This window comes from Lutra lutra, chromosome 1 (assembly GCF_902655055.1).
Source record: "Lutra lutra chromosome 1, mLutLut1.2, whole genome shotgun sequence".
NCBI classification, from domain to species: Eukaryota; Metazoa; Chordata; class Mammalia; order Carnivora; family Mustelidae; genus Lutra; species Lutra lutra.
The window spans coordinates 186,470,240-186,497,716 of NC_062278.1; the positions used below are offsets into that span (position 1 = coordinate 186,470,240).

The window sequence follows — 27,477 nt, forward strand, 5'->3', positions numbered from 1 at the left end:
AAAATAAAAAATTAAAAAAAAAATTTCATTTTCCTGGTATTCCTGAATATCGTTTAGCAATGCTCTGGTAACTCTAATAACAATTTTCAGCAAAGGAGTAAGAATGATCCTATAATGGAGAAAATTGAATGTATAGTCCAACTTTTATCTTAAAAAGTTAAAAGTGTATTAGATTGTTCTCCAGTTATTGTAGATATCAATTAAATGTCAACAGTAATCTTACAGAAGACTAGTTATGGTCAACGTCAATTACAAAGCCAGCGACATACAGGCCAAAGTCAACCACGGCTAGAGCTGAGTACATAAGAGAGGATTTATCTAGTAGTTCTTTCCTTTTTGTGCCTGCTACCTGCCGGCACTGTTTGAGGCTGTTTATAACTGGGAATGCTCCGAGGATTTCTTGATTTTTCTCCTTGACTTGCTGAGCCGTTTTTTCCCATTTCAAAATGATCTGGTGAGATCGGAGCAGCGTTTCTCATTGTGTGACCTTTGACTACTTTTATCAGATTTGCAACCAGTGATCACTTTTAATGAGCAACCTCTTGTCTTCTTGCCTCTCTCCAGACCACGGAATCAGAACTGAGGCAAGAGATGGAAATCAGCCTTTTCAACAAGTTTCTTTGGTGATTTTCCTGAGCACTTTAGTTGAAGAACCACTGGTTTTTCTGTGTGTTAAACAGGCAGAATATTTAAACATGGGTTGAACCTGGCTTTGTGACATACAAATCAAGGTCCAGAGACGGATCTAGAAAGATGCCTTTTCATTTTTCCTCTTCTTTCCTGGCAGTTAAAACAGGAAAGGCATTTCCCTCTTAAGAACAGGAGGGCAGAAGAAGATATGAAATTGCTTTCCAGCTCTGAAACTAATTGGAAGGACAGAAACGTCTGCAGAGCCTTTTCTGTACATTTGTGTGTGTGTGTGTGTGTGTGTGTTTGTGTGTGTATGTGTGTGTGTGTGCCAGAACTATGCTAAGTGATACACATTTCACTGCATTTGATTCTCACTCTAGTCCATGAAGAAGAAAATATTTTTAAAAATATAAGAACAGCAGCCCAAGCGGATTAAGTCGTTTGCTTAACATCACAGAGTGACTAAAGGTGGGAAAAGTATCCTTAGAAAATTATACCATCAAGGCGCTATGGCCCATAAAAGCACCTCTCATTTGTCTCTGCTTTTCTTTGATCATTGCTCCAGGGAAATAAAAATGTCCTCCCTAATTTAAACCTCAGGGGCTATTGTTACAGGGTGGGTAGGTCACAGCCCCTAACGAGTACTGAATATGTACAATTTGTGAGGTGCTTACTATGTATATTTATTCATTTAGTTCTCCAAACCTTACCTAAGTTCTGTTATTATCCCCCATTTTACAGGTGGGAATACTGAGGTAGACAGGTTAAGTATAGAGAAGGTAATATAGCTAATAAGTGGAGGAGCCAAGATTCATCCCAGGCAGTATAAATGCCAGAATCTAGGACTTTAACCACTAAATACACTGCTTCTGGGTGTATGAGGGTTATCTACTCCCTTCCCCATGGGGGAGGTGGATCTGAGGCATCTGAAGTTTAAGCTCCTTCTTTCCCTTATTCTCACCTGTGATGCACATACTCATGGTCTTAGCGCACGGTAGTATAGTTGCCTCCGGACACCAGGAGCCAAATGGGGGACAAAGCACTCATCTCCTTTCTGCCACTCATGGAGGAACAGAACTTACCAGAAAGCTACCAACTGTCCTGTGTGGGTCAAGTGTTCCCCGGGAGAGTGCTCTTGTCTGAGTTGCTGGTCAGGTGAGGGCTCTTGAACCTGTTTGGCTTCCTCGGTGAGAATGCAGAGGGGCACACCTTGCCTTTGCAAAACAACCACCTGTGCCAGGTGGCGATGATGTGGAAATTCCGAAACTGATACTGGGGAACCCTGGCAGAGCTCAGCGTGTGGGCAGCGGTCCACCTTGGGCAGCCTGTTGCCTGCGAGGAGAAGTCTGAATGCCCAAAACGGGACTTCGGGCGTGGCCCCGGTTACCATTTCTGGAGGCATCCGTGACCACATCTGACTTTAGTAATCAATGCACAATTATGACCACCACCCCTTTTTTAAAACCAGTGATTTGAAGACATACTTAGGAAATTAAAATAACGTTGGCCACCTTGTCTACTGTGTATAGAATTTTTTTAAGGGAAAGGCAGGAAAAGGCAAAGCAAGTGGGGTGCAGGGGAAGATCATGGCCTGGGGTGAGGAGGGTGAGGATGACAGCTCGACCTCCTGAGAGCTCCCCGGGCAGCTTATTTAATCCTCTCAACAATGGATAGTGTTTTTTATTATTGCTTTCACAAACGAGGAGATGGAAACATAAATAAGTTAAATAATTTGGCCATGGCTAAATTGCTCATTAGTAATGAAGCAATCACTAGGCAGCCTAGATCCAGAAAGCAGAGTATTTGCCTTTAATTCATTTGTTCATTCATTCATGCATTCATTCATTCAGTCAGTAAAAATTTACTGCATTCCTGTTGAGGGCCAGCATTTCTGAGGAGTGCTGCGTTATCAGTATTCTAGCACAAGGACCTTCCCATGGCCTGTCCTAAGTTTTAAGGATTATTTCATTTGTACATTTGCTTGTGGATGTGTGTTGTGTTAAATTTAAAGGCAATACATGTGATGAGACTTTCTAGCACATAATATTTCTGAAAGATGCCAGGGACCCTGGAAGGACTGAGCATACCCAGAATTCATTGATGCATTTTGTTACTTCTCCATAATACTATAAAAAGCAGTGTGAGACATCTTCCTCACAAGAAATCTCACAAACAGAATTAAGCATTTGTGATCACACACACGTACAAATACTGTACTTTAAATCTACAGCTCAGGGTGCCTGGGTGGCACAGTTGGTTCAACATCGGACTCTCGGCTTTGGCTCAGGTCGTGATCTCAGGGTGTTGAGATTGAGTCCTGTGTAGGGCTCTTCGATCAGTGTAGAGTCTGCTTGAGATTCTCTGATGCTCTCGCCCCTCCCCCTCCCTCCACTACACACAAAGTCTCTCCCTCAAATAAATAAATGAGTCTTTTTTTTTTTTAAGATTTTATTTATCTGAGAGAGAGAGAGTGAGAGAGAGCATGAGAGGGGAGAAGGTCAGAGGGAGGAGCAGACTCCCCATGGAGCTGGGAGCCCGATGCAGGACTCGATCCCAAGTAAATGAGTCTTTAAAAAAGATCTGCAGCTCAGGAATCTTATCTCATGATCTTAAGCTATTTTCTTACCAGAAAGAGTTTAAGAAATTTCGAATATTAGACCACTTTCTTGGAAATTCACCACATGCAGTGAACATGTTCAAGACTTTGAAAAGTTCTTCACTATGCAAACATGTGATTTGTTTAGCCCAATATTGTCCAAACTTCCTTGCATATGAAAATTTTCTTTCAAGCAACACTTACTAATGGACTGACCACACTTGTGAAATGCCGTCGTGAACATATACTATCCCGTTAAATAATAAAGCAGTAAGTGACAACTGTGAGCCTCCTGGGTATTAATGAGCCTGTGTTAGATCTGACCACAGGAGAGAACCTAGATTTATTCTGATTCTTTAAACAAAACATCTCTGGAATTAATCAAGAGATGTTGACCTGGGTGCTAAGCCGGTTATGACTGCCTCTGCTCTAGGCTGAGCAGTAAGATACAACCAACCAAAAAGGACCAGACATGGGCTCAGGAATGCCCTAACAGATTTCACTATGCTCCCTTTTCTTTTCTCAAAAGCTCTCATCTCTTTGTACCTGGAATAAATGTAGAAACACAGAAGAACCGAGCATTAGTGATCCTATTAGAAATTCGTTATTGCAAGACTAGCCAATCATACTTATTCTTATCCTCCCTCCAGACCCCTTTCTTCACTGAGAGCTTATTAGATGTGCCCTTTCATTAGGAGACTTGGCGAGAGCCTCAGCCCAGCATCCCTAAAACACGCTCTTACCCCTGCTCAGAGGGATGGAGCATATGGCATAACTGAATTCTGTTTGCGTTTGTGTGTGTGAAGCTGGAGGCACCAAAGCTCTTTTCAAAGCCCCTGTGGCTTTCGAGGGCAGTCTGGCCATGTCCATTAAAAGTAAGAATATATCTTTGCATCCAGCTGTCCACCAGCTTTGGGAATTATCTCATGGATGATGTTACTGAAATATGAAAAGATAAATATAAAAAGACCTTAAATAATTGTTTCTAGTAGTAGGAAACTGGAAACTGCCTAAAATACACTTCAACAGGGATTGGTTAAATGAAGGACAAATCATTGATGTGATAAGATACTGTGTGGCCATCATAGAATAGCACATTTCCAACGGACAAGGAAGTGTGTCCAAACTACCTTGTCTCGTTTAAAAAGAATCAAGTTATGGAACTGTGAATATACTGTGATTGTTGTTAAGTTTATTATTTACTTTTATGTATATACAATGGGGGTTACACATAGGGAAAAACAGAAAAAAGTATGGCACAGCCTAAATATCTATTATCTCTGGGAGTGAGGTTATGGAACTTTAGCTCCCTAAGTCATGCTTTTATAATTTTTTTGAGCAAGAAGCTTGAATTATTTTGAATCAGAAAAATGAAGACAAAAGCAATCAGTGTAGTTACTGAACTTTACCTCTTTAAAGCTGTATGAGAATAAAAACATTTTGCTCATCACTTTCCCTCTATCAGAAAAACACTCAGTCAGTCACCTTCCTCACCCGGCAAAGCTAATGGAAGTTGAAGATTCCTAATTGTTTCATCTAGAAAAGCAAAAGGTCTACTCTTAAAGACAATGGGCAGAATGGCTTTTTCCCCAATTGTAAAAGTAATAATTGTCCATTGTAGAAAATGCAGAAAAATACAAAAACAAAAAAAAAAAAAAAAAGGAATTGATTCATGTTCCTAATACTGGAGATTTGATTGTAGTATTCTGCCATATTTCTTTCTTTTGAGCATGATTTTTTCTTGGTTGAGATCCCTTGTCACCTACATTTTACATTTTGTTAGACTGTCAACTTTTTTTGTATGTTTAGGCTGCTTTAACCTTATCTGGTCCACTTTGCTTCCTCTGTTCTCTTTGTTCTTATGTTTAGAGAGTTAAGTGTGCTGCTTGGGGAAGGAGCCCAGGGATACTTTGCCATTGCACTTTTTTTTTTTTAATTTAACATATAATGTATTTTATCCCCAGGGGTACAGGCCTGTGAATCGCCAGGTTTACACACTTCACAGCACTCACCATAGCACATACCCTCCCCAATGTCCATAACCAACCACCCTCTCCATAACCCCCACCCCCCAGCAACCCTTAGTTTGTTTTGTGAGATTAAGAGTCTCTTATGGTTTGTCTCCCTCCCAATCCCATCTTGTTTCATTTATTCTTTTCCTACCCCCCAAACCCCCCACATTGCATCTTCACTCCCTCATATCAGGGAGATCATATGATAGTTATCTTTCTCCGATTGACTTATTTCGCTAAGCATGATACCCTCTAGTTCCATCCACGTCGTCGCAAATGGCAAGATTTCATTTCTTTTGATGGCTCCGTTGCACATTTTTATTTCGTTAAATATAAACTGATACGTGGAAGATGGGAGCCAGGTTTTCTTTACGTGGGAATCTCTAGGACCTCTATCTCAAGTAAAAGGGTGCTAAATGGACGAGTAAGTGAAGGAGTGAATGATAGAAGAATGAACAATCGCAGAGCAGGGTTGAAGCATTTCAGGAAGTGAAATCGACAAGGCTCCGCCCCTCCCGGGTCTTGCCGGGCTCCCTGCTGCCTATAGGGGCTGTGGAATGCAACCAGGCACCCTTGGCTCAGAAACAGGGCCTTGGCTCTGACCTGGGCATGGTTCTAACATTTTTTTTTCTTTTTTTTTTTTTTTAATTTTTATTTTTTCAGCATAACAATATTCATTATTTTTGCACCACACCCAGTGCTCTATGCAATCCGTGCCCTCTACAATACCCACCACCTGGTGCCCCCAACCTCCCACCCCCCACCCCTTCAAAATTCTCAGATCGTTTTTCAGAGTCCATAGTCTCTCATGGTTCACCTCCCCTTCCAATTTCCCTCAACTCCCTTCTCCTCTCCATCTCCCCTTGTCCTCCATGCTATTTGTTATGCTCCACAAATAAGTGAAACCATATGATAATTGACTCTCTCTGCTTGACTTATTTCACTCAGCATAATCTCTTCCAGTCCCGTCCATGTTGCTACAAAACTTGGGTATTCATCCTTTCTTTTTTCTTTTTTTTTTTTTACAACTTTATAAACATATATTTTTATCCCCAGGGGTACAGGTCTGCGAATCGCCAGGTTTACACACTTCACAACACTCACCATAGCACATACCCTCCCCAATATCCATAACCCCACCCCCTCTCCCAACCCCCTCCCCCCATCAACCCTCAGTTTGTTTTGTGAGATTAAGAGTCACTTATGGTTTGTCTCCCTCCCAATCCCATCTTGTTTCATTTACTCTTCTCCTACCCCCTCGACCCCCCATGTTGCATCTCCTCTCCCTCATATCAGGGAGATCATATGATAGTTGTCTTTCTCCGATTGACTTATTTCGCTAAGCATGATACCCTCTAGTTCCATCCACGTCGTCGCAAATGGCAAGATTTCATTTCTTTTAATAGCTGCATAGTATTCCATTGTGTATATATACCACATCTTCTTTATCCATTCGTCTGTAGATGGACATCTAGGTTCTTTCCATAGTTTGGCTATTGTAGACATTGCTGCTATAAACATTCGGGTGCACGTGCCCCTTCGGATCACTACGTTTGTATCTTTAGGGTAAATACCCAGCAGTGCAATTGCAGGGTCATAGGGTAGTTCTATTTTCAACATTTTGAGGAACCTCCATGCTGTTTTCCAGAGTGGTTGCACCAGCTTGCATTCCCACCAACAGTGTAGGAGGGTTCCCCTTTCTCCGCATCCTCGCCAGCATCTGTCATTTCCTGACTTGTTAATTTTAGCCATTCTGACTGGTGTGAGGTGATATCTCATGGTGGTTTTGGTTCTAACATTTTTAAGCCTCGATTTAACTGTTAAAGCGGGGGCAGAAATAGTACCTGCCTCAATGGATAAGTTAATATATGCAAAGCGTATAGAACAGTGTCTGGCACTGTGTTTTGCTGTTCGTATTTTTGCTCTTCTTGCAACTGCCTTTCCATATCAGCCCCTTAAGAGGACGCCCAGGCCCTGGATTATTACTGGAGCCTCTTCCCACACTCATCCCATGGTCAAACTGAAATACCTCCTCGTTCCCTGACGATTTCAGCGTTTGCCAAACTTCTGTGCCTTTTTAATATACTTAGCCTGCTGAATGTCTTTTTCTCTTTTATGTTCTTGTTTCCCTGCTGACTGCCTTCCTCCCTCCCTTCCTTTCCCTCTGCCAAATATTCCGCTTATCCTCCAGAAATCAGCTCCAGCCCAGACCCCTGGAGCAATGCTTTCCTCCCCTTAAGCACCATCACCAGTGTCCTTCTGGAGCTCAGTTCTTCCAGCCTCCAAAATATCCTTTACATGCTTCTCCCCTCTCCTCCCCTTGTGTCCAGTTGTTTGTTCATGGATCTGCCACCCACGGCCAGACTAAGTCCTTGGGTCCCTGTCAGCCCTCAGTCATGTTCATGGCTCAACCACTGGCACAGAGCCTGGCCTATGCTAGAGGCCCTCAGTAAATCGTGGTCAAGTGAGTAAAGTAAACAGAGTTTACACTAGCAAGTGCATTGATCAGTCTTTCAGAATGGGCTTGTGAGAAGATCAAGTTAAGTTGAAAATCAGTTCTGAGAAACAACCATCATATTAGACTTTTTCAGCTTTCAATCCTATTTTGTTTTCACTAGTTAAGATGGAGTTACTGCTCCTAAATTCAATTTTCCAGCGTTGGTGCCGCACTTGTAACCTTGAAATTTAATATACGGAATTTATTGGAATACAATTTGGACATCACACGATCGGATTTGAAAGCGCGGGCATCTCAGCGTATGTACTATAACCTTCGTTGCTATGTTTGTTATAAGTAGCTTGTGGAGACATTCAGGAGAATCACTGTAAAATCAGCTGTAAGAATAGGTGGATATAATTCTCTGCTCATCCATTCAAGCATCTTCTCTTGGAATTCCAAGGAAACAAGTCATCAACATTTGATCGCCATTGGGACAGAGGAACATTGAGAGTATATGCAGAGAGAATCCAGTTAATCCTAAAACCTCATGTTAGGCCAGTCTTCTGGCATTTTCTCCCACCCACCCCATTCAGCCATACTACCCTTGCTATCATTGACTTTTCTTCTTCCTTCTTACTAGAGCCAAAGTTACCGTAAAAACAACCAAAAAAGCAGGGGTAGGAGAAATATTGGAGAAAGGAATCCTCCCCAAAGTTAATACATGAGCTCCTAAATAATCAAAACATGATTTTTTTTTTTTTGGAGGGAATATTCCCTACAACCAAAAAGATATTTTGATATTTTAGTACTATTCTAGCTTCCTGTTCATGGCAAAGAGATATTTTTTTAAGTACACATTCGTGGAAAGACCTGTTACTATCCCTATTTATAATGTCTTTTTTAAAAAAGAAAAAGATAAAAAAATAAAAAGAAAAAAGAAAAAGATTTTATTTACTTATTTGAGAGATTGAGAGAGAGAGAGAGAGAGCACGAACAAGGGGGTGGCAGAGGGAGAAGCAGACCTCCTCACTGAGCAGGGAGCCCGACATGGGACTTGATCCCAGGACCCCGGGATCATGACCTGAGCCAAAGACAGACTTAACAGACTGAGTCACCCAGGTGACCCCCTATTTATAATGTCTTGAGAGAGAGAAATGGCCTCAGCTCCATTTAACCTAACAGAACATAAAGCATACTCCTCTGTAACCATCCAATACTTCAGGATCACATTCGTGCTTCTTGTCCCAGAATTACTGCATGTAGCTCCCAGACAACAATTTGAGTAGTCACTGAGAACTGAAATTATTCAGTAGATCTACTAACCTGGCTGTTTTAGCATTTGGGGTTTGAAGGGTGAATATGTGCGTGTGTGTGTGTGTACACATGCGTGCGTGCATGTGTGTGTGTGTGTGTGTGTGTGTGTGTGTGTTTTAATCCTCGAGTTCTTTTCAAGATGCTAAAGTAATTTAAAGGATCAGCAATAGAAATTGGATTTTGCAGGCTCTAAGTTCTATCTACACAGAGGCGAGCGTGCCTCCTCATAATAACCAGCCATCAGTATTTACCAAGTGAAGTCACTAAACCAAACATCAGAGTTGGTTTGACGACTAGCCAGTCCACGAGGAACAAAGAAATCTAATACTGTACTTTAAGGGGCTATTGCGAGTTTTATAATAAATATTTCACCTTTTCCTGTTTCATGTGGGTTTCCCTCTGTTTTCCTGATGTTGAAATTATGTGCATCTTAAACCATGAGCATTCAGATTATATGGTGCCTTGTACATTTGGGAAAATCAAAGTTTTTGTAATAATAGCTTATAACACAGGCCGGTTTGAATCCCTGGGGACTTGCCATATGTGCCCAGTCATTGGCCTTTATCACCTCCCTGAGATGGTAGAGGGGGAGTTGTTTGGGAAAAAATGGGGTCCACAGAGGTAAAACAACCTCATCACACAGTAAATAACAAGGAAAATGCTTTCCAGGTGGCACTAGCCAGGGGGAATTTTCAAACAATGGATTTTTTTGTTCACTGGTATATCGCCAGCACAAGTAGGCACTCAGATATTTGTTAAATACATTGAGAAGCGCTCTTAAAAATGCAGTTAAAAAGCCTGCATTTCCTAGCGGTGCCATTCAGCATGAATTATCTTAAAACATTTAAACTCAGCATTCATACTTTCAGTAAAACATCATCTCAGAAATGAGTTGTAAGAAGAGCTCTATGGCTAAATTTGACTCAAAAAAGTCATAAAAATAGTACGATCAATGTTTGGACAGAAGCAGGGGGAGGTAGATGGTCCGTTCAGCTGAAAATACAGTATCTTAAATGCAGGAATGAGTGAAATGACTCCGTAAGATGTTTTCTCAATTTATTCTAGAAATCAAATTTCTTTATGTTTCCTGCTTTTGAAAATGCTCAGCTTGACATCCTTGAAGATGCACATCTTGGATTTCAAAAGGAATAATGCAAAGAAACTTCCCAAAACGTATTTACTCATAGCAGATCTCTCTTTCTGTCCATCTTTTTACCTGTCTTTCTATCAGCTATCTGTCATCTCTTTGTTCAACCCATAGGAGAGCCAGACGTATGTTGCCTTTCTGCAGTGTCACACATGCTCAGGAAGACTTAGGAGGAAATTTGAAGGGCTATCTTTATATTTTTCAAACAGATGAAATTGATGGAAGAGTCCCATTTCATAATTAAGTGGGCCTAATAGTGATGTTTTGCAATGTGTATTCATTAGGAAACAGACTAGGATATCCATTTCAATTAAGCCTGTTGAATTGGCCACAAAATAGTTTACCCATTCAATATACACTGTAAGCGTGTGATTGACTTCTCAGCTAAAGGCAGTGGTTCATGGGTGCTTGCCACCAACCGAGATTGTTTGCTCACTTCTTGGTGAGACTGTCCAAACTATGGCCCAGTGCCTGCCAGGAGGAAGTTGAGGGGTGGGGAGGTTGGGCACTGAGGACGGGGAGTCCCACCGGCCTCCCTGTGAATCCGGGTTCCACCACTCACGGGCAGGGTGGCCTTAAGCGACCATCTCCTTGTCTTCTTAAGCTTCAGTCTCCCCACATGTCTTCTGCACAGGGCTGTCTGAGGATTCAGTGAATTAATATTTGTCAACCTCTTGGAACAATTAACACTTCCGTGTTTCTTGTTTTTGTTGTTGTTATTGACAGTATTATTCCAAATTCTGTTACAAGATGTTTTCATTTATAAGAAGTGCTTTAGCATTAGGGTGCCTGGCTGGCTCAGTCGGTTAAGTGGCTGCCTTAGGCTCAGGTCATGATCCCAGGGTTCTGGGATCGAGTTCTGCATCGGGCTCCCTGCTCCGCGGAGAGCCTGCTTCTCCCTCTCCCTCTGCGCGCCATTCTGCCTACTCATGATCTCTCTCTCTCTCTGTCAATTAAATAAATAAAATCTTTAAAAAAAAAAAAAAGAAGGGCTTTAGCATTAAAAAAGCACAGTCACAGCATAAAAGGAGAATGTTGGTGAACATTTTAAGCGTGGTATGATCTATTGGAAAAAAATAATAAATAATAATGAAATATAAAAAATAATCACTAACCCAACCAGATGGATACACAAAAGTCCTGAAAATAAAAATATCATTGCATATTTACTCAAGCAAAAAAAAAAAAATCTAGATAGGATACTAACTTTAGCAGAGCTTCTTTATTTGAAGGCTTAATTTTAACATCGTGACCATAACTTTCTCCTGATTCATCCTTTTCTCTCTCTAATCATCCTTGATTACCTTGTAAGCCACTTTGCACTGTATTTTAAAAATATGACTAGTTTCTCAGCTGAACACCCCACTACTACAAATTCAAATTGTAACCAGAAATTGGTGCCAGGGTGCATTTAAGCAATTAGAATGCTGTAATTAAAGTCTGCTGTGTATGTCATCTTATAATGCACAAGGATAAGTACAGAAGTGGAGAGCTTGGTTCTAAGTATTTACTTAATGATGCTTATTCATCTGTTCTGCAGTTGTCTCCCCCTATATTTATCAGATGTGGGTGCCTTGGAACCTCCATGCTTATTAGCAGAGCCTGACCTATTTAGGCTCCCTGCCTTTCTTGCATCGCCTAACAATTTGGCTGTAGATCGCCACACCTAATTTTCAGGGCAGTCTCATAAACATTCACTCCCTTGCTTTGAAACTCTGTTGGAGCAAGAGTTTATAAAAAGGATTTAGATATTGCAGAATGGGGGAGCTAGTCTCTCTCCTACTTCCCATGTGACCATCTCATTCTTCCTGGACTTCAGGAGAGTAAAGCGGAGCCTCAAGATCTCAAAATGATCAGCGGGGGTGGGTGGGAGGGAGTTGTGCATAAAAATGAACATTGGGAGTAGAAAGACTTAGAGTCCTGATATTTTTGTAGCATTATCTCATAGAATGTTGTCCTCAAAACGTTTCATGTTTTTTTCTTAAGTATAGATTAATTCATTAAAAATATTTTTTGATTCTCCACAATGTCACAGGCACTGCATAGATGCTGGGTGTACAGCTCAGCAAACAGATCTCTGCCTGTGTAGATCGCTGCTTGTGCAATGAATAACCTATTTCACAAGTTTTACGTATCTAAAATCCAGTTCCTGTGCAGTTTTTCTAATTGTCCCATTAATGTTCTTTAGAGTTTTGGGGGTTTTTTCCTGTTCTGGTCCGGAGTCTGATCCCAGTTCACACGTTGTAGTCAATCATCGTGCCTCTGTGGTCTCCGTATTTGGAAACAGGTAGCCAGTCTTTGTTCGGTTTTTCCTCCACTAGTACTTTTGAAGGGTATAGGCATAAGCCAATTGCTTTGCAGAATGTCTCTCCATTTCTGATGTATGGATTGGTCTAATTCAGTGGTTTGAAACATGTATCATGTTGGACATGTCTCAGAATCATCTAGGAGCTTGGTGAAAATGCCGAAACCCATACCCTGTGCTATTTCATCCTGTCTTACTTCCCTCGGCGTGGGCCTCTGAATTCTTCATTAGCTCTTTTCCCAGCGATTCTGCTACACCCCAAAGTTTGCGAGCCACTAGTCTAACATAATTTCCTTGTGGCAGGAATACTATGCAAGTGATGGATATTCTCGGGGTATCTTGCAAAGCGGCTGGCAATGTCAGTATACCTCAGGGGTTTTTTTCTGTATTTAAACGATTTATTTATTTATTTATTTATTTGAGAGTGAGAGTGAGAGTGAGCACATGCACAAAAGAGAGAGAGAGAGCACACAAGCAGGGGGAGAGGGAGAAGCAGACTCCCTGCTGAGCAGGGATCCCAGTGTGGGGCTCAATCCAGGACCCTGAGATCATGACCTGAGCTAAAGGCAGACATTTAACCCACTGAGCCACCCAGGCGTCCCATCAGTGTGCTACCATTCATTTTAATGATCAAAATGTTTCTATTGCGGTAGCCTTGGAATTAGCCATTTTTCCTTTCCGAGGGGAACGGTGTTAGACATCAAGATCTGGTTTCTATTTAAACTAGTTGGAACTTCATCCCAAAGAGGGAGCAGGAAGGTGTCATCTGTCCACCTAAAAATAGGATGCATTGCATGAACCGTACCTGGGCTGGTCCCCGGGAAAGTGCGGTCTGCCTAGTTTCCCTACTTTCTCATTTCCATATATTACTTTGTTTATCCTCCCACAAATGAACACTAATTCACATGCTGCAAAACTTTCTCTTTGCTCCTATCTTCGTTGTGATCAAGTTTCTGAGAAGCGGTCTGCCCAGATACTTTGGTCATAATGCTTATGTCTTTGAAACTGTGATGCATGCCCACAGAAACACCTGTAATGCATTTTCCTTTTTCAAAGCATTTTTATATCTTGTTTTTCTTTTTGTCCTCAGGCTCCGTGAAACATGTGAGACAGGTATTATTATTTTCCTTGCATGTTTTTAGAAAGTGAAGCCTGAAGAGCAAAAGATTTTCTGGCATCTAACACCAACTTGTGTTGGGTGTTTTAAGTTTGCATGTCTAGTCCTTGACTCCTGGTACTTAACTTACAGTGCCCATGGCTTGTGAAGCCTGGGCTGTGTTCTCGTGGTTCAGAAACTCATTCTGAGTTGAAAATCAAGGCAAATCAATTGAATACTGAATCAAGAAACACAAGAAGCATTTCCTTTTTTAAAAGGAAAGATAAAAATGTTCCCGTCTTGCGGCACCTGGGTGGCTCAGTGGGTTAAAGCCTCTGCCTTCGGTTCAGGTCATGATCCCAGGGTCCTGGGATGGAGCCCTGCTTCGGGCTCTCTGCTCAGCAGGGAGCCTGCTTCCTCCTCTCTCTCTGCCTGCTTCTCTGCCTACTTGTGATCTCTGTCAAATAAATAAATAAAATCTTTGAAAAAAATGCTCACATCAACTTTTTACTTCACTACTCTTTTAGTTGGTCTTCTACAAATTTTATTGAACCCCTGCTCTGTGCTAGGCAGTGTTCTAGGTCCTGGAAATAGAGCTAGGGCCAAATAGATTGAAGAAACCCTTGACCTTAAGGATCTTACCTATGAGACAGGGGTAATAGTGGGTGGAAAGAAAAACAATAAAGAAACAGTGAGGTGTGTAACACATTCGAACGTGCAAATAGGATCACCAAATACCGTCATCCAAGATGCTCACTGCTCAGCTCCATGCTGGAAGGTGCAGTGAGATCTTGGACCTAAGCAAGTGAGGACAGAACTGCCACTAAGTAAGATGAGAAAAGCTTTAGGGAAGGTCAGAAGTTCTGTTTGTTTGCTTCTTAGCTGTATGTTAGAGTATAATATACATAGAGAAAGCGCATGTAATCTAATTATATTACATTAATACATTAAATTACATAAATTACATTATATAATACATTACATTACAATTACAATACATTAATCTCTGCAGCTCAACAAACTTCCACAAATCGAACACATCTGTGCAACTAGCATCAATATCAAGTAAACAGAATATTATCACCTGAGAAGCCCCTCACCTGTTCTCTTCCAGTCACGAATCCCCCCACTTCCGTGACTTTTAATAGCATTTGTTATTTTTGGCTGCCTTTATATTTCATATAACTGGAGTCACACAACATATGCTCCTTGACGTTTGACCTATTTTTGCTCAAATTATGTTTTTGAGACTCATCTGTATTGTATGTAGTTTAGGCTAGCTTGTTCGCTAGCTAGCAGTAGACTGCTGAATAGTAGTCCCTAGTCTAAATAATACCACAGTTCATTTGCTCATTGATGGGCGTTTGGGTAGTTTGCAGTACTTAGTTATTACAAACAGCGCTAGTGTCCATTGTTTAGGGGACATATGTGAACATGTCTGTTAGGTGTTTACTCGAGAGCAGAATTGCTGGGCCATCATGTGTACGTTTAAGATTTGGTAGACCTTGCCAAAAAGTTGGTTGACAACTAAGTTATAAACCACCAGCGGTGTATGAGAAAAATGTAGTTTTGATGTGTTAAGTAAAATGTCTGCTTCATGCAGTGCAATCAAATGGACCAAGTACAATGCAAAGAAGTACACCAAAGGTGTGCCTGGGTGGCTCAGTGGGTTAAAGCCTTTGCCTTCCGCTCAGGTCATGATCCTAGGGTCCTGGGGTTGAGCCTCAGGCTCTCTGCTCAGCGGGGAGCCTGCTTCCCTTCCTCTCTCTCCCTGCCTCTCTGCCTACTTGTGATCTCTGTCAAAGAAATAAATCCTTAAAAAAAAAAAAATTAAAATTAAAAAAAAAAGTACACCAAAGTATTATTTGAAGACAATTTCACTATGTGCCCACAAAATGGAAATAAATAAGCTAAAACTTTTATTGGCATTATAAGCTTTGGTGAAGAACTTTAATGGTAGTCAAATATGTTAAGAATACTAATCCTACATAATGATAACCAGGAAATATAATGAAAAAGAGCATTTCTAAAGGAAAATATAAAATACTGAGTATTAACGCTAACATTGGATATGTGTGATCTTTAATAGTATATTGTTTATAGTATATTGTAAAACCTTATGGTCACTATAAAACCATTTCTTTTTTTTTTCTTAATAAAGTTATTTCAGTGGAGGCATACATGGTTGCAGAGAGGAAGGCAAATTATTATATCTATATAATATTATATATATTATATACATAATTTAATGTATTATATATAATTTTATATATAATATATAATTTATAATTATACATACAATTATAATTTAATATATAATTATAATTATATTTATAATTATATTTATAATTAATAAAAATATTTATTTTTAATTATATAATCATATAAATATAAATATATATTTTATTTGTTATTTACTTTATTATTTATTTATTTTATTTATTATTATTTATAATTATAATTATAATATATAATAACTATAATATACAATTATATATAATTATATATTAAATAATATATATATACGAATGTTAAAGATTATTATGGAAAAGTAAAGCACTTAGATATTAAGATCAATTTTAAGGGAATATTGGCAAATGTTATAAAACAACACAAAAATTGAACAGTGTCCCAGACCAAAGTAGATTACCATAGATATAATAATATGGAACAATGTGACAAGCAACACAGTGCATAAAGCAGAGAGTTTAACATGGAGAGAATCTTTGAGCCTAGGTTTTATGATAAATATATTTGTCTCTCACTAATGCTCTAGCAAGCCACAAAATTCAATATTATCATTCCCCATTTTGCAGATAAGGAACTGAGTTTCAGAGAAATAGCTTGCTCGGAACCCCAAAGATTCTTCCAATGAGGGAGATGGACCCCAGTCTCCTGTGACTTCATAGGCCAGGAGAAGGAGAACAGATTGAAGGATACAGTTTGTACCCAGTAGACAGCAAAAAGGGTTAATTTAACACTGGTAGCTCAAACAAAGAATAAGTTCTCAAACAGGTAAGTGAACAAAGGGTCATTTCACACATGAGCAATAGCAAATAATATGCAATTGCAAGGGAGAGGCTCAAATTGATTAGTAATCAAAGAATTGCAAATCACAACAATTTTATGGTATTGATACTTTTCTAACTAGCAAGAATAATTTTGTTTCATGTGCTGTATTAAAATGCATACGCTTCGCTAAGATGGAAAAATCCGTGAGAATGATGTCTTTATCTGGGTGATGATCGCATGAGTGTATGTATCCATGTGCCATAATTCACCATGCTGTGTGCTAAGATTTGTGCTTATTACTGTATATACCTCAATAAAAAAGAAGAAAATCGCTTTAAAATATGGTCAGTGGCGAAATCAGAGTTACTTGTGAGAAAATAAAAGTAGAAATAATTAGATACTGCCAAGGTTAAGGTTGGTATAAAATGTTTAGCATGGTTAGCTTTAATAAAGCATTGAATTGGAAATCCAACTCCTCTTAAGAACCACAGCAAAGAGGCAGTTATGATCACTTGCATAACTTACAGTGGTCATTAAGGCAAAAACAAAGCAGCTGCTCAGAAAATCACAGTCACTATTGGTCTTAAGAAGCAGAAACTTCTCCCAGGGGTCCTCATGAAAGACTATTACATGATGTAATTAACTATATCCTCCCAACACACGTAGCGTTATTAAGATAATGAGGTTCTGAGGGTTGCTTCCTGTATAGGTTCTCAGTAGAAGCTGAAACACAAAAGCAGTTTCACCTTGGAGCAAGCCTTATGGTTCCATTTGTAAGTTTCTGATGCTTCTAGCTTAATCCAGGAATACAACTGAGAGAATTTAGGTCATTATTTCTCAACTGGAGAATCTTTGGCACCCAGAAGACTTTTGGAAATGTTTGGAGACATTTTTGGTGGTCACAACTCTGAGGGGAGAGGCTGCTCCTGGAATCTAGTGGACAGAGGCTAGGGGTACTGCCTAGCACCCTACAATGCAGAGGGCAGCACCCACGCTTCCAAAAAAATGATGATCTAACTGCAAATGTCAATTATGCCAAGGTTGCAAAACTCTGGTCTAGAAAAACAAATGGAAATATATATCATCAAGCCCACCCTCCAGAAACATTACCTTTCCCCAACAACTTGGACAAAAAAGGACAAAATATTAGTCCATTTACACAATGGGAATTGTGTGGTAATTATTGCCTGGTTCCCTAGAGGCACCATTACTCCTAGAAGACAAGAACTAGCACAGGGAAGGATGCTTCTAGAGGCCAGGAAGAACTGCCTTGTAAGATAGCGGATGGAACTTGAGTGTTGGTGTACCCCCCTCCACCGCACACCAGACTAATTGTATGAAACCAGTGAGTCCATATCTATCTCTAGAATTCTCTGATCTGGCAGATTTCTCCTCCTCATAAATGTGTCCACAGAAGGAATTAAAAAGTCTCCTGGGAACTACATCCATTACTCATTTGTGTGCTTATCACATCTGTTCTTTACACTCTCTGTCTGTTGGCTTAGTGGTAAACCAAAGTGAGAGCATCTAAACAGCATCCAAGTCACTGTTCTTGCCAATTTTTGAGTATTAACCAGACTTTGAAGTCTGGCTTGGCTGAGCAATGGATACAGTTGACTACCAGTGTTGGGAAGTCCCTTTGTCTCCGTCTGCGAGCAGTGATTCTCTCTGATTCACATCTGCCCAGCTTTGCCCTGACACACAGTGGAAGAGAGCTTTCTTCCCTCAGCTCTAATTTGGAAAATCCCTGGGAGTGTCTTTGGACTAGGTTCCATCACTTGTCCCCAGAACGATGATTGTGTTCGCACACAAGCCAGAAGGGAAAGAAGCAGCTCTGAAAAGAGTGGGATCTTCTGCCCAGAAGAGGGGACAGGTACCAGGCAGTCAAGACACATAGATATCCCTTACTCTGGGAAAATAGGTCAGCTTTTTACAAACTTTTTCTTTTGAAATTATTTCAGACTTGTGGAAGGGTTTTAAGAATGACACAAAAAGGATGCCTGGGTGGTTCATTTGTTAAGCATCTGCCTTCAGCTTAGGTCATGATCCTAGCATCCTGGGATCGAGCCCTGCATCGGGCTCCCAGCTGGGCGGGAAGGCTGCTTCTCCCTCTCCCACTCCCCCTGCTTGTGTTCCCTCTCTTACTGTGTCTCTCTCTGTCAAATAAATAAATAAAATCTTAAAAAAAAAAAAATGGGGTATGTCCTTCAAACCAAATTCACCAGTCATTAATATTTTGCTACATTTGCACTCCCTCCTCCTGCCTGTGGATGTATAATTTTTATTTTCTGAATCATTTAAGATTAAGTTATACTGTTCATCCTTAAATAATTCATTGTATAGTGCTTAAGATCAAAGACATCCCTTATACAACCGTGTTACAATGATCACATTTAGAACAGTTAATATTGAACCTATACTGTTGCATACTGTACTTTCCAATTGTCCCAATAATGCCCTTTGTACCAACCTGTCCTCTTGATACAAGGTGATACACTGTGTTGTGACTGCTTAGTCTCCTTTCCTTGGAAACAGTTCTTCAGCCTTTCTTTCGCATTCATCCTATCAACATTTTCGAAGAGTATGGGCCAGATATTTTATAGAATAACCCTCTCTTTGGGTTTGTCTCATGCTTCCTCACAATTAGATCTAGAGATGTGTTTTTGGCTGAGTTACTACCCAGTGGGAACCAGCCGGTTGGTACCAGCAGTGAGAGCCAATTCTCACATGGCTTCCCAGCAGCATGTTCTGTGAGGTCATATTGGTAGTTTGAAATCAGCCGTGGTGGGAGTATTTGCACCATGGACACCAACAGATGCTACAAATGAGGGATCATCCCCCCTCCTCCAAGTTTTGGTTGTGAAACGTTTCCATTTACCAACACGTCCATGTATATAAGTGAAGTTGTGTCCTTCTCAATGAATACTTTCTGGAGGCACATGATGCTGGTCTGTCCAGTTATTGGTGATATCTTATCACTTGATTAAAACTTTGTCTGGAGCACCCAGGTGGGGCAGTCAGTTGGGTGACCCACTTGTGGTTTTGGCTTAGGTTGTAATCTCATGATCGTGGGATCGAGCCCTGCATTGGGCTCTGCTCAGAGTCTGCTTGGGTTTCATCCTCCCTTTGCCCCTCTTCCCTGCACATGTCTCTCTTTCTAAAATAAATAAATAAATCTTAATTTTTTTTTTTTTACTGTGAGGTTTTTCCATTAAAAAGTTGGCATTTTCCCCCTTATCATTAAATTTCCCCATAGAGAGATATTTTGTGATTATATAGATACCCTGTCCTGTTTCTCACAAAACTTTTATGCAATAGTTTTTATTTATTGAAAACAATTGCCTGCATAATTAGTACTACAATGACTATAAATGCTAATTTTCTTTTCCTCTCATTTCTTATACATTTATTTGTTGGTGTTCTATAAGCTACCTTTTTAAATAGACTCAACCCTAGAATAGCTAGATAATTAGTGATACACTTGCAAACAAGCTGACTTCCCCCAGCCCTTTGTCAAGTAGTTCCACATCCTAAGTATTTGTGAGCAAGTGATTTGTGTCTACTGTTGTTCAGAATAAGTTTCCAAGAAGTACTACATTAATACAGAAAAAGGAGTTGGGTCTTCAGAAATAATTTTTCCATTCTAGGTGTTTGTGTTTGATGATAACTTACATCATCAACAGAAAAGGTGGCATTTGGAATCATTTTTCGGTCTTATCTGATTCCAGTTTTTATCAAAAGCATGCCTTTGGAAGATTCCTGGTGAGAGATTTACACTGGAGTCAGAAAATGGCGGAATGGAAAGAGCACTGGATGAGAAGCCCAGAGTCACAGTCGAGGCTCTGGGGTTGGGGAGCACACATCATGTCCCCGATGCTCAGTGCCATCATCTGTAAAATAATAGGTCATATTTTCACTAAATTCCCTTTCAGATTGTAAAACTATCTTTTATTCTCTTCTACTTGTGAATCAAAACCTAGCATTTACCTCGTTAGCAAGATGTTTTGGTCCACTGAGCTAACAAGCCAAGGACAAAAAAAGATGTCCGACACAGAACCTGAACCGAGTGACCTAGGGACTGGATTCGTAAAGCAGCTAAATTAGCCATGACAGTAGAGCACCAAGACTTGGTACTGTTTCATATCACCCTTGTGCATTCAGCCATGTCACCTGACTCTCTTCTCTGCTCCTCTTTGTTTATCCCTGACAGTCATGGAAACCTACGGAGGATCCCATTACCTCTCTCTGAGGAGATCCCTCTCTCAAGTGTTAGCTTGCCCAGTCCCTATAAGGTTACCTCTGTTGCCATGGTTATAAGTAAAAGAAATCTTCCATCCTAGGACAGACAGCAGTTTCTAAAGAACGTTTGCACTTCAGGCATGAAATTCCAGAGTTCTGTGTATGTCTTCATTGAATTTCACCATACAAAATTGCTGAGAACCGGGCAAATAGTATTATTTTTGCTTGATCCATTGTTTGGTGAGCTCCCGGCACAACTCAGGTAATCTTGGCAATCGGTATTAGAATTCAAAATATGTTGCCTTGGGTTTCCAGAACAGTGGTTAGGAGGAAGGTGAGATAGGGGCTGAGGTATATAAAAGAATGTAAGGCTTGTCCAAACCGTGGATTCTCCTGTCTCCCTGGAACCAGGGTCTAGGAGGCCCCACCCCTCCAGCCCACCCTCGCCCTCCTCCACCAGAATTTCTTTGGGGCAACTTGCACAGGTGAAAAAAAAAAACAAACAAACCCACAGGTGAGTTGCATATTTGCCTCCCCGCTCTTCTGGAGCTGTCTGAGCCTGGTACTTTTCATGCTTCAGCTCCTTGTTTCAGCATTTTTAATATTTAATGACCCTTCTAAGGTAGAGAATTATTTGGCAGCATTCTTAAGAGTTTCTGTCCGAGGCCTTTTCATCTGCCGAACTTCCATTTACTAAATTGAAAAGCTAGTGTCTCAAATATTTTCTGGATCACTCACCTAACATTCTGATGAGGCAGAGAGGGTCATGGGGGGTCAGAAGAGCTGGCAGTCATTTTCAATGTATTTTCTGTAGCTTTCATTCTTCTAATATCGAAACAACCCTTTTTTTTTTCCCTCTTTTGTACGATTTTAAGACAAACTGGACTTTTAAGTTTGGGTGCAATTTCAAACTCAAAGTGTTCCTCTCCCTGTTACCCCCTCCCTCTTCCTGAGTTTTGTTTTTGGTTTGTTGTGTGTTGTTTGTTTGTTTGTTGTTTTTTCCTTTGAGCCTAAGGAATTCAACCTTTGTAAAAATTTGTCTTGATCAACACGCATCTCACCTGTTGGATTAAATGCTTCAACATCTTTCCCCAGATTAGAAAACCACTGTCTCTTGCCTCAAAGACAGAGGGCAATTGATTCTTAGAATCAACCTGGCTTCTCTTTGATTTTATAATCTGTTTCTAGAGATTAGAAGCAAGCTTTGAATTCCAAGGCTCTGGGCCTGTCAGTTTTTAAAGCAAAACAAAACTTTGGAGCAGATCCGTTGCCTCAGGTTTCAGAAGGGAAACTTAGATGTCACAGGATAAAATTCATTTGTTTTCATTTTGTGATATAAGGGAAACATAGATAATTATCACAGCTGACATTGTAACGCCCTGGGTTTTTGGTTTGTTTATTTTACTTTATGGCTTTTAGAAGAATTATTGTTACTAGTTTGTTTTCTTTTTTGAGAACCCCCATCAAATCACTGGGAAACGTGAGAGAAAAGCATAATCCTTTCAGAAATCCCCAGTGAGCCAGCTGCTTTTGGAAACCTACCTAGTTCGCCTTTACTTTAAACTACTCATTGTTGATGCCTTTGGTATAACTATAAAAACTCCTCAGCCCAAATTCAACAGGTAGAAGGGAGAAATAAAGAATTCAGAGCAATTTCTAGGCTCATGAGTTCCATAATCTCAAAGACTCTTTCAAGACTTTCAAGTACTAATTATACAACACTTAAGCAAGGTTGTATGGAATTGTTCTAGTGTGTGTTAATGCTTACACCAAAGTATTTTTACGATTTTTTTTAAAATGAAGATCCCTTTCTACCATTCATTGTGGTAATATATTATATGATGTGGTAATGGTATTAACATATATGATCATATTTAACAAAATAAATGAAGGCATATGTGAATATTATTGCGGCAGTATTCCCTCCACACACACTTATGCGTCGCTACCAGGGTACTGAGAAAGCATTCCTGTTTTCCAAAGCCCAGAATTCCTCTTTTTGGGTTGGGAGGGATCTTAAAGGACGAAAAAAATAAAATAATGGGTAAAAATGATAGAGTTCATCAAACTTCAGCAAAATGGAACAGAATTTTGGTCTTCTCTAAGTATGTGATGTAGCTGATTCTTAAGGCTTTACATTTTACCTCTAAATGTATAAATATTAATTCAACAATGTGTCACTGATGCAGAAATAAATTTAAATTTTTAATAATAGTTGCACTGTGTGTATACCAAGAAAAAAAAATGTGGTGACACAGAAAAAAAAAAATCTCAGGAACACACAGAACAAACCATCTAAGAAAATCTTCAGAGCTTAAAAATGAACCTGTAGGGATGAAATTTATGCATTGAGAAGTTGTCTGAATTTTCAGCCTCGAAGACATTTGCGTTTTTCTAGAATACTGCTCTCTAAACAAAATTCCCCACAGCTAATTAAAATATGTGTGTACACACACACACACACACACACACACACACACACACACACACACATGCTACAGCTTCCCCTGAACCCTGGATGCGCCCCTCCACGCCCCCCTCCCTTTCCCCTATAATGGTATGCTCTGCGTTTGATTGTAAACTGGAGGTGCCAAGCTGTGACAGCTTCCCCAACTCCACAGCCATTTGCTACAACCTAGGGCAGCCTGTGTTCAGTGATGCTTTTCTTTTCCCCCGACAGGGGCAAATCGAAGCAGACAGTGAAACCATCTTCAAGTTAGCCGCGCTTGTGTTACAGGTAAGAATCCGGCCGGCTGCCTCTTGTCTGCGCCTTTCTGTTTGTTGGTTTGTGAACTGCCCACAACTCTGAAACTTTCGCGTGGGGCCAGCGGCTGATAGATTTTTAAGCCAGCTGGTTGTTTGCCCGTGACAAACGTGAGTCGCCGTTTTCGGTTTTAGCCTAATCTGCATGAGCTATAGTGCGATATTTTATGTCCCAAAGCAAAATGAAATTTAGACTGCTCTGGGGGAAAAGAATTTAGACTGTACTTCTGGAAAGGAGCTCTGGAATAGTTGAATTTGGGAAGCCGCGATTGTTACAACAGCTGTAATTTTCATTTAAATGAGGTAACTTTTGTATACATTTTCTTGAGGTCGAGTGTGAGAGCCCCTTAATGCTTAAAGACACTAGTAGCTGAGAAACAAAGCGTGTTCCTGTGCTTGTTTAAAAAGAGAAAACAAGTAGTGTGTGTTGATTCACCTATGTCCAGTTTAATAGGTCTGTGTCCAGACTAAAAAGTGTGCTGCTTGAATAGACAAGCATTTATCACGTGATCTGTTAGAGCCCTAACAGAAGACATAATCATCTGTGCTTTTTCGGATATATTTGTCTCTTCTGTGAAGAATAAGAAGTGTCTAATGGCTACTAATGCATCCTCTCACCAATGCCACATTCTTCTCTGTGGCCCTAGAGAAAGTTCCTCGTGGACACTCTTCAGAAACAAAACTCAGTCGCTTTAAGAGGGAAACGTGACCGCAAGTGAAATTCATTTGCTTCATTAACATAAATACATATTGATCATCTATCTTTTTTTTTTTTTTATTTCAGGAAGCCAAAGGGGATTATGCCAGGTAATGGTTCCTTTTGTGATATTACTATGCAAAATAACCCTTGGGGAACCCTAGCTGAATGCCATTACTTTAAATAACAATGGATGCAAACTCAAAAGAAAGTAGATCTCAAGGCGGGAGACTGAGATCTCTTCCCTCTTCAAATAGGGACCCATTCTTTTTGTGAATGAATCCAGCAAGGAAGCTTTCTTAGAACTTTTCAAGCCAGAGTGACAGTGAATTGTAAACAGAAGCCCTCCAAAGTTCTATTTTTCTGTTATCGGTTAGCAAGACAGAGAAATCCCTAAAGAGCTTTGGTAGCCGTGCTGACTTTTAAAAATTTATAAATAATCCTGTGTTGGAAGAGTTATAACATATGCACAAAAAGATAAACGATCAGCTGCTTAGTCAAGGGATTAATAGGGGATTTCTTTCTGCAGCTGCCCTGAAGGGGCCTCCCCCTTCAGACACTTAACCTAACAGTGGTATTGTTGCCACTGGGACACTTACTGGTTCTAACTGCCTAACTGGCCGCCTCATCAGAGTGTTTATGTTTGAATTCATGCTCTACCTGCTCCTTGCTGCCCTTTTAATGCAGTAGTTGGAGTCGGAGAAATCGAAATGGTTAGAAGGTAAAGGCAAGGCCTCCAATTAGAATCAGCCCACAGGCCAATGACCCATTGAAAGCCTCACCTCCACCATGTTAATGTTCCACTCCTGGTAAACTCTACCCATAGATGATTTACAGATGACCTAGGACTCGTTCCCAGCCAAGGTTTTGAACAGGACGCTCCTTAACAGACCAATAAACGAATAATGCCTTCCGTGCCTGGAAACATCCAGTCAGGGCGCACTCCTTCACCTCGGAAAGTCCACATCCTCTCACCTGCCCGTTCAGTTTGGCAGAATGACTGAGGAGCCCACAGAACACCACGATCTGCTCACCACATCCATTAGCTTTGTTTTGTGCTGTGTTGTTTTTTAAATTTTGTGTTTAAGTTAGGAAGTACGCTTTGAAGGAATCAAAAATCTATAAACACCATTTTTTTTTAATTAAAAGAAAATGTTGGGATAAAAGGAGGCTAAATGAGTTTCTAGGTCCTTGACATCCAGCTGCTGTGTTCTCTGCTCTTGGCTTTCTCGGAGGAGCCCTATTTCCTAGGAAGATCAGATATGCGAGGAATGTCATCATGTTGGGGGATGAGTCTGAAGTTGATTTATAAATGAGGGTTTTGGGGCCAAAAGCTCACTCTCTGCAGTCTGTGAACTGCTAACCCTTCCTTCCCCATTTCCTCCCTGCCAGCCATGTGATGGACACTCTCTAAGCCTCATATCCTCATCAGGAGAATGGCACCTACCCCTTAGATTAATGGGCATAGAGTGGGAGATCAAATGTATGTAAACATTGCCCAAGGCAGTTTCTGGCACACAGCAAGCTCTCCATCACTACAGCTAATATTATCAGTTGTTCTAGTATCATCATTGCCCTCCTCAGTATCATCACCCTGTCCTGTCTCTTGGCAACCTCTGAAGAGACTGTTGGGATGAAGGTGGGTCTGAAGAAGCTGAGTAGTGTGTTAAGGGAAAAAACCGAAGAGAAAGGTTGATATCCCAGACCTTCTTTAGGGTAGATCTCTTGCCGATGACTGAAGGCTCTGAAGAGAAAGTCCTCAGGTAGTCCAGACTTTTTAGCCCTAAGACTTCAGGGTTGTTGAGCTAGTCTGGCCAAGCCCAAACCAATACTCTTTTTTAACTTTGCCTTGAGCCTGGTGGTTTCCTGAGTGATGACTAGGCTATTTAGTTGGAGCACACTTTTTGCAATTGTCTAAACCTCACTGAATAGTAGAAGGAACTTGAGCCTGGGTGGGAAGAAACTATCAATGTGACCTCTAAGTGAGCCATTTGTCCTTTCTGGGCCTCAGCCTCCTGGTCTGTGAATTGGGATTCATGAAAATAGCAACTCAGCAGGGTGGTTTTCAGGAGAAGAAAGATGTGGAATGACTTTGTAGGTTACCAGTTGTTTTGCTGGCAAGCAAGAAGAAGGAGCTGTGAGCTCTTGTCATTGGGTTTATAGTGAGGCAGAACTTTGATTCCTGGCTACCACCCACTCCCCTCCCTGGGATGTGATCATCTCCTCTTGTGAACAGGGAGAATATATGTTTCCTCCAGACTTCTGTTACAGAACTAATTTAAGAAAAATAAAATACTATGAGGCAACATTGTGTATGGGTTAGAGCAAAGATACTAGAACCAGACAGTCTTGCTCAGATCCCAGTTCTGCTACTTATTACCTGTATAATCTTGAGCAGGTTATTTAAACTGCCCAAGCCCTCAACTTCCTCATCTGTAGAATGGAATTTACCTTAATAGTAAACGCCCCATAGCATTGCTATGAACATTAAATGATTTAATATTTGCAAAATGCTTTGAACAGTTGCTATAGTCCCCACTTTATTATTTCATCATATTAGTGGAATGACTTACCACCTGCCTGACATTTCAAATATGAGTTGTTTTCCAGTTTTTACTGATACATAAATAATGCTGTGATGAACATCTTGGTGTACTTGGGATTTTGATGATGTGGGACTAAGCAGAGGAAAGTTCCTTAAGGAGGCAAAATTACAAAGTACTGAAGTGAAGTTTCCATATTCTTGATACCACTACATGAAAATTCTACAAAGTTCATAGCTTCATCCAGTAGCGCCCACCAAATGCCTAAAATGTTTCAGCCTCAGTGGAGGTACTGAGGAAGCCGAGAAACCTAGGCTAGGGCGTTTCCTTCCAGGGAACTTGGCTTTCTATCTAGAATTACCTCAGTGGCTGTTCTGAATCCCACTTTTCTGTTGGCTTACACGCTGGTGGCTGCAGCCCTTGGCTTTTAAAACTTCATTGAGTTGACTCTCTGAGGTTTAAGCCTCAAAAAATGTCCCTGAATACCTTCTAAGACCAGGGCAACCTGGCTTTCTCAATTAAAACAATGATTAAGACCTACTTCCTAAGGCTGCTCTGGTCCACCCACTCCTTGGAAATATCTCCCTATTTCTCAAATGTAGCATTTCTAAAGCTGAAGCCAGCAGCACCCCAGCCCCCAGAGCTTCCCTGACTCTCCTTGTATGACATCACCTTTTTCTCTT

General features: G+C 40.5%; 1 protein-coding gene across 7 annotated transcripts in view; it reads left to right on the forward strand.

Annotated features, from left to right (window-relative positions):
- FRMD4B (FERM domain containing 4B) overlaps positions 1-27,477 on the forward strand; it is a 332,329-nt gene that overhangs the window by 240,456 nt on the left and 64,396 nt on the right. For all 7 annotated transcript variants that reach the window (XM_047747015.1, XM_047747034.1, XM_047746993.1 and 4 more), the window contains 2 exons: positions 23,472-23,528; positions 24,339-24,361. In XM_047747015.1, the coding sequence (XP_047602971.1) occupies positions 23,472-23,528; positions 24,339-24,361 (80 nt within the window). The remainder of the gene's footprint in view (positions 1-23,471; positions 23,529-24,338; positions 24,362-27,477) is intronic.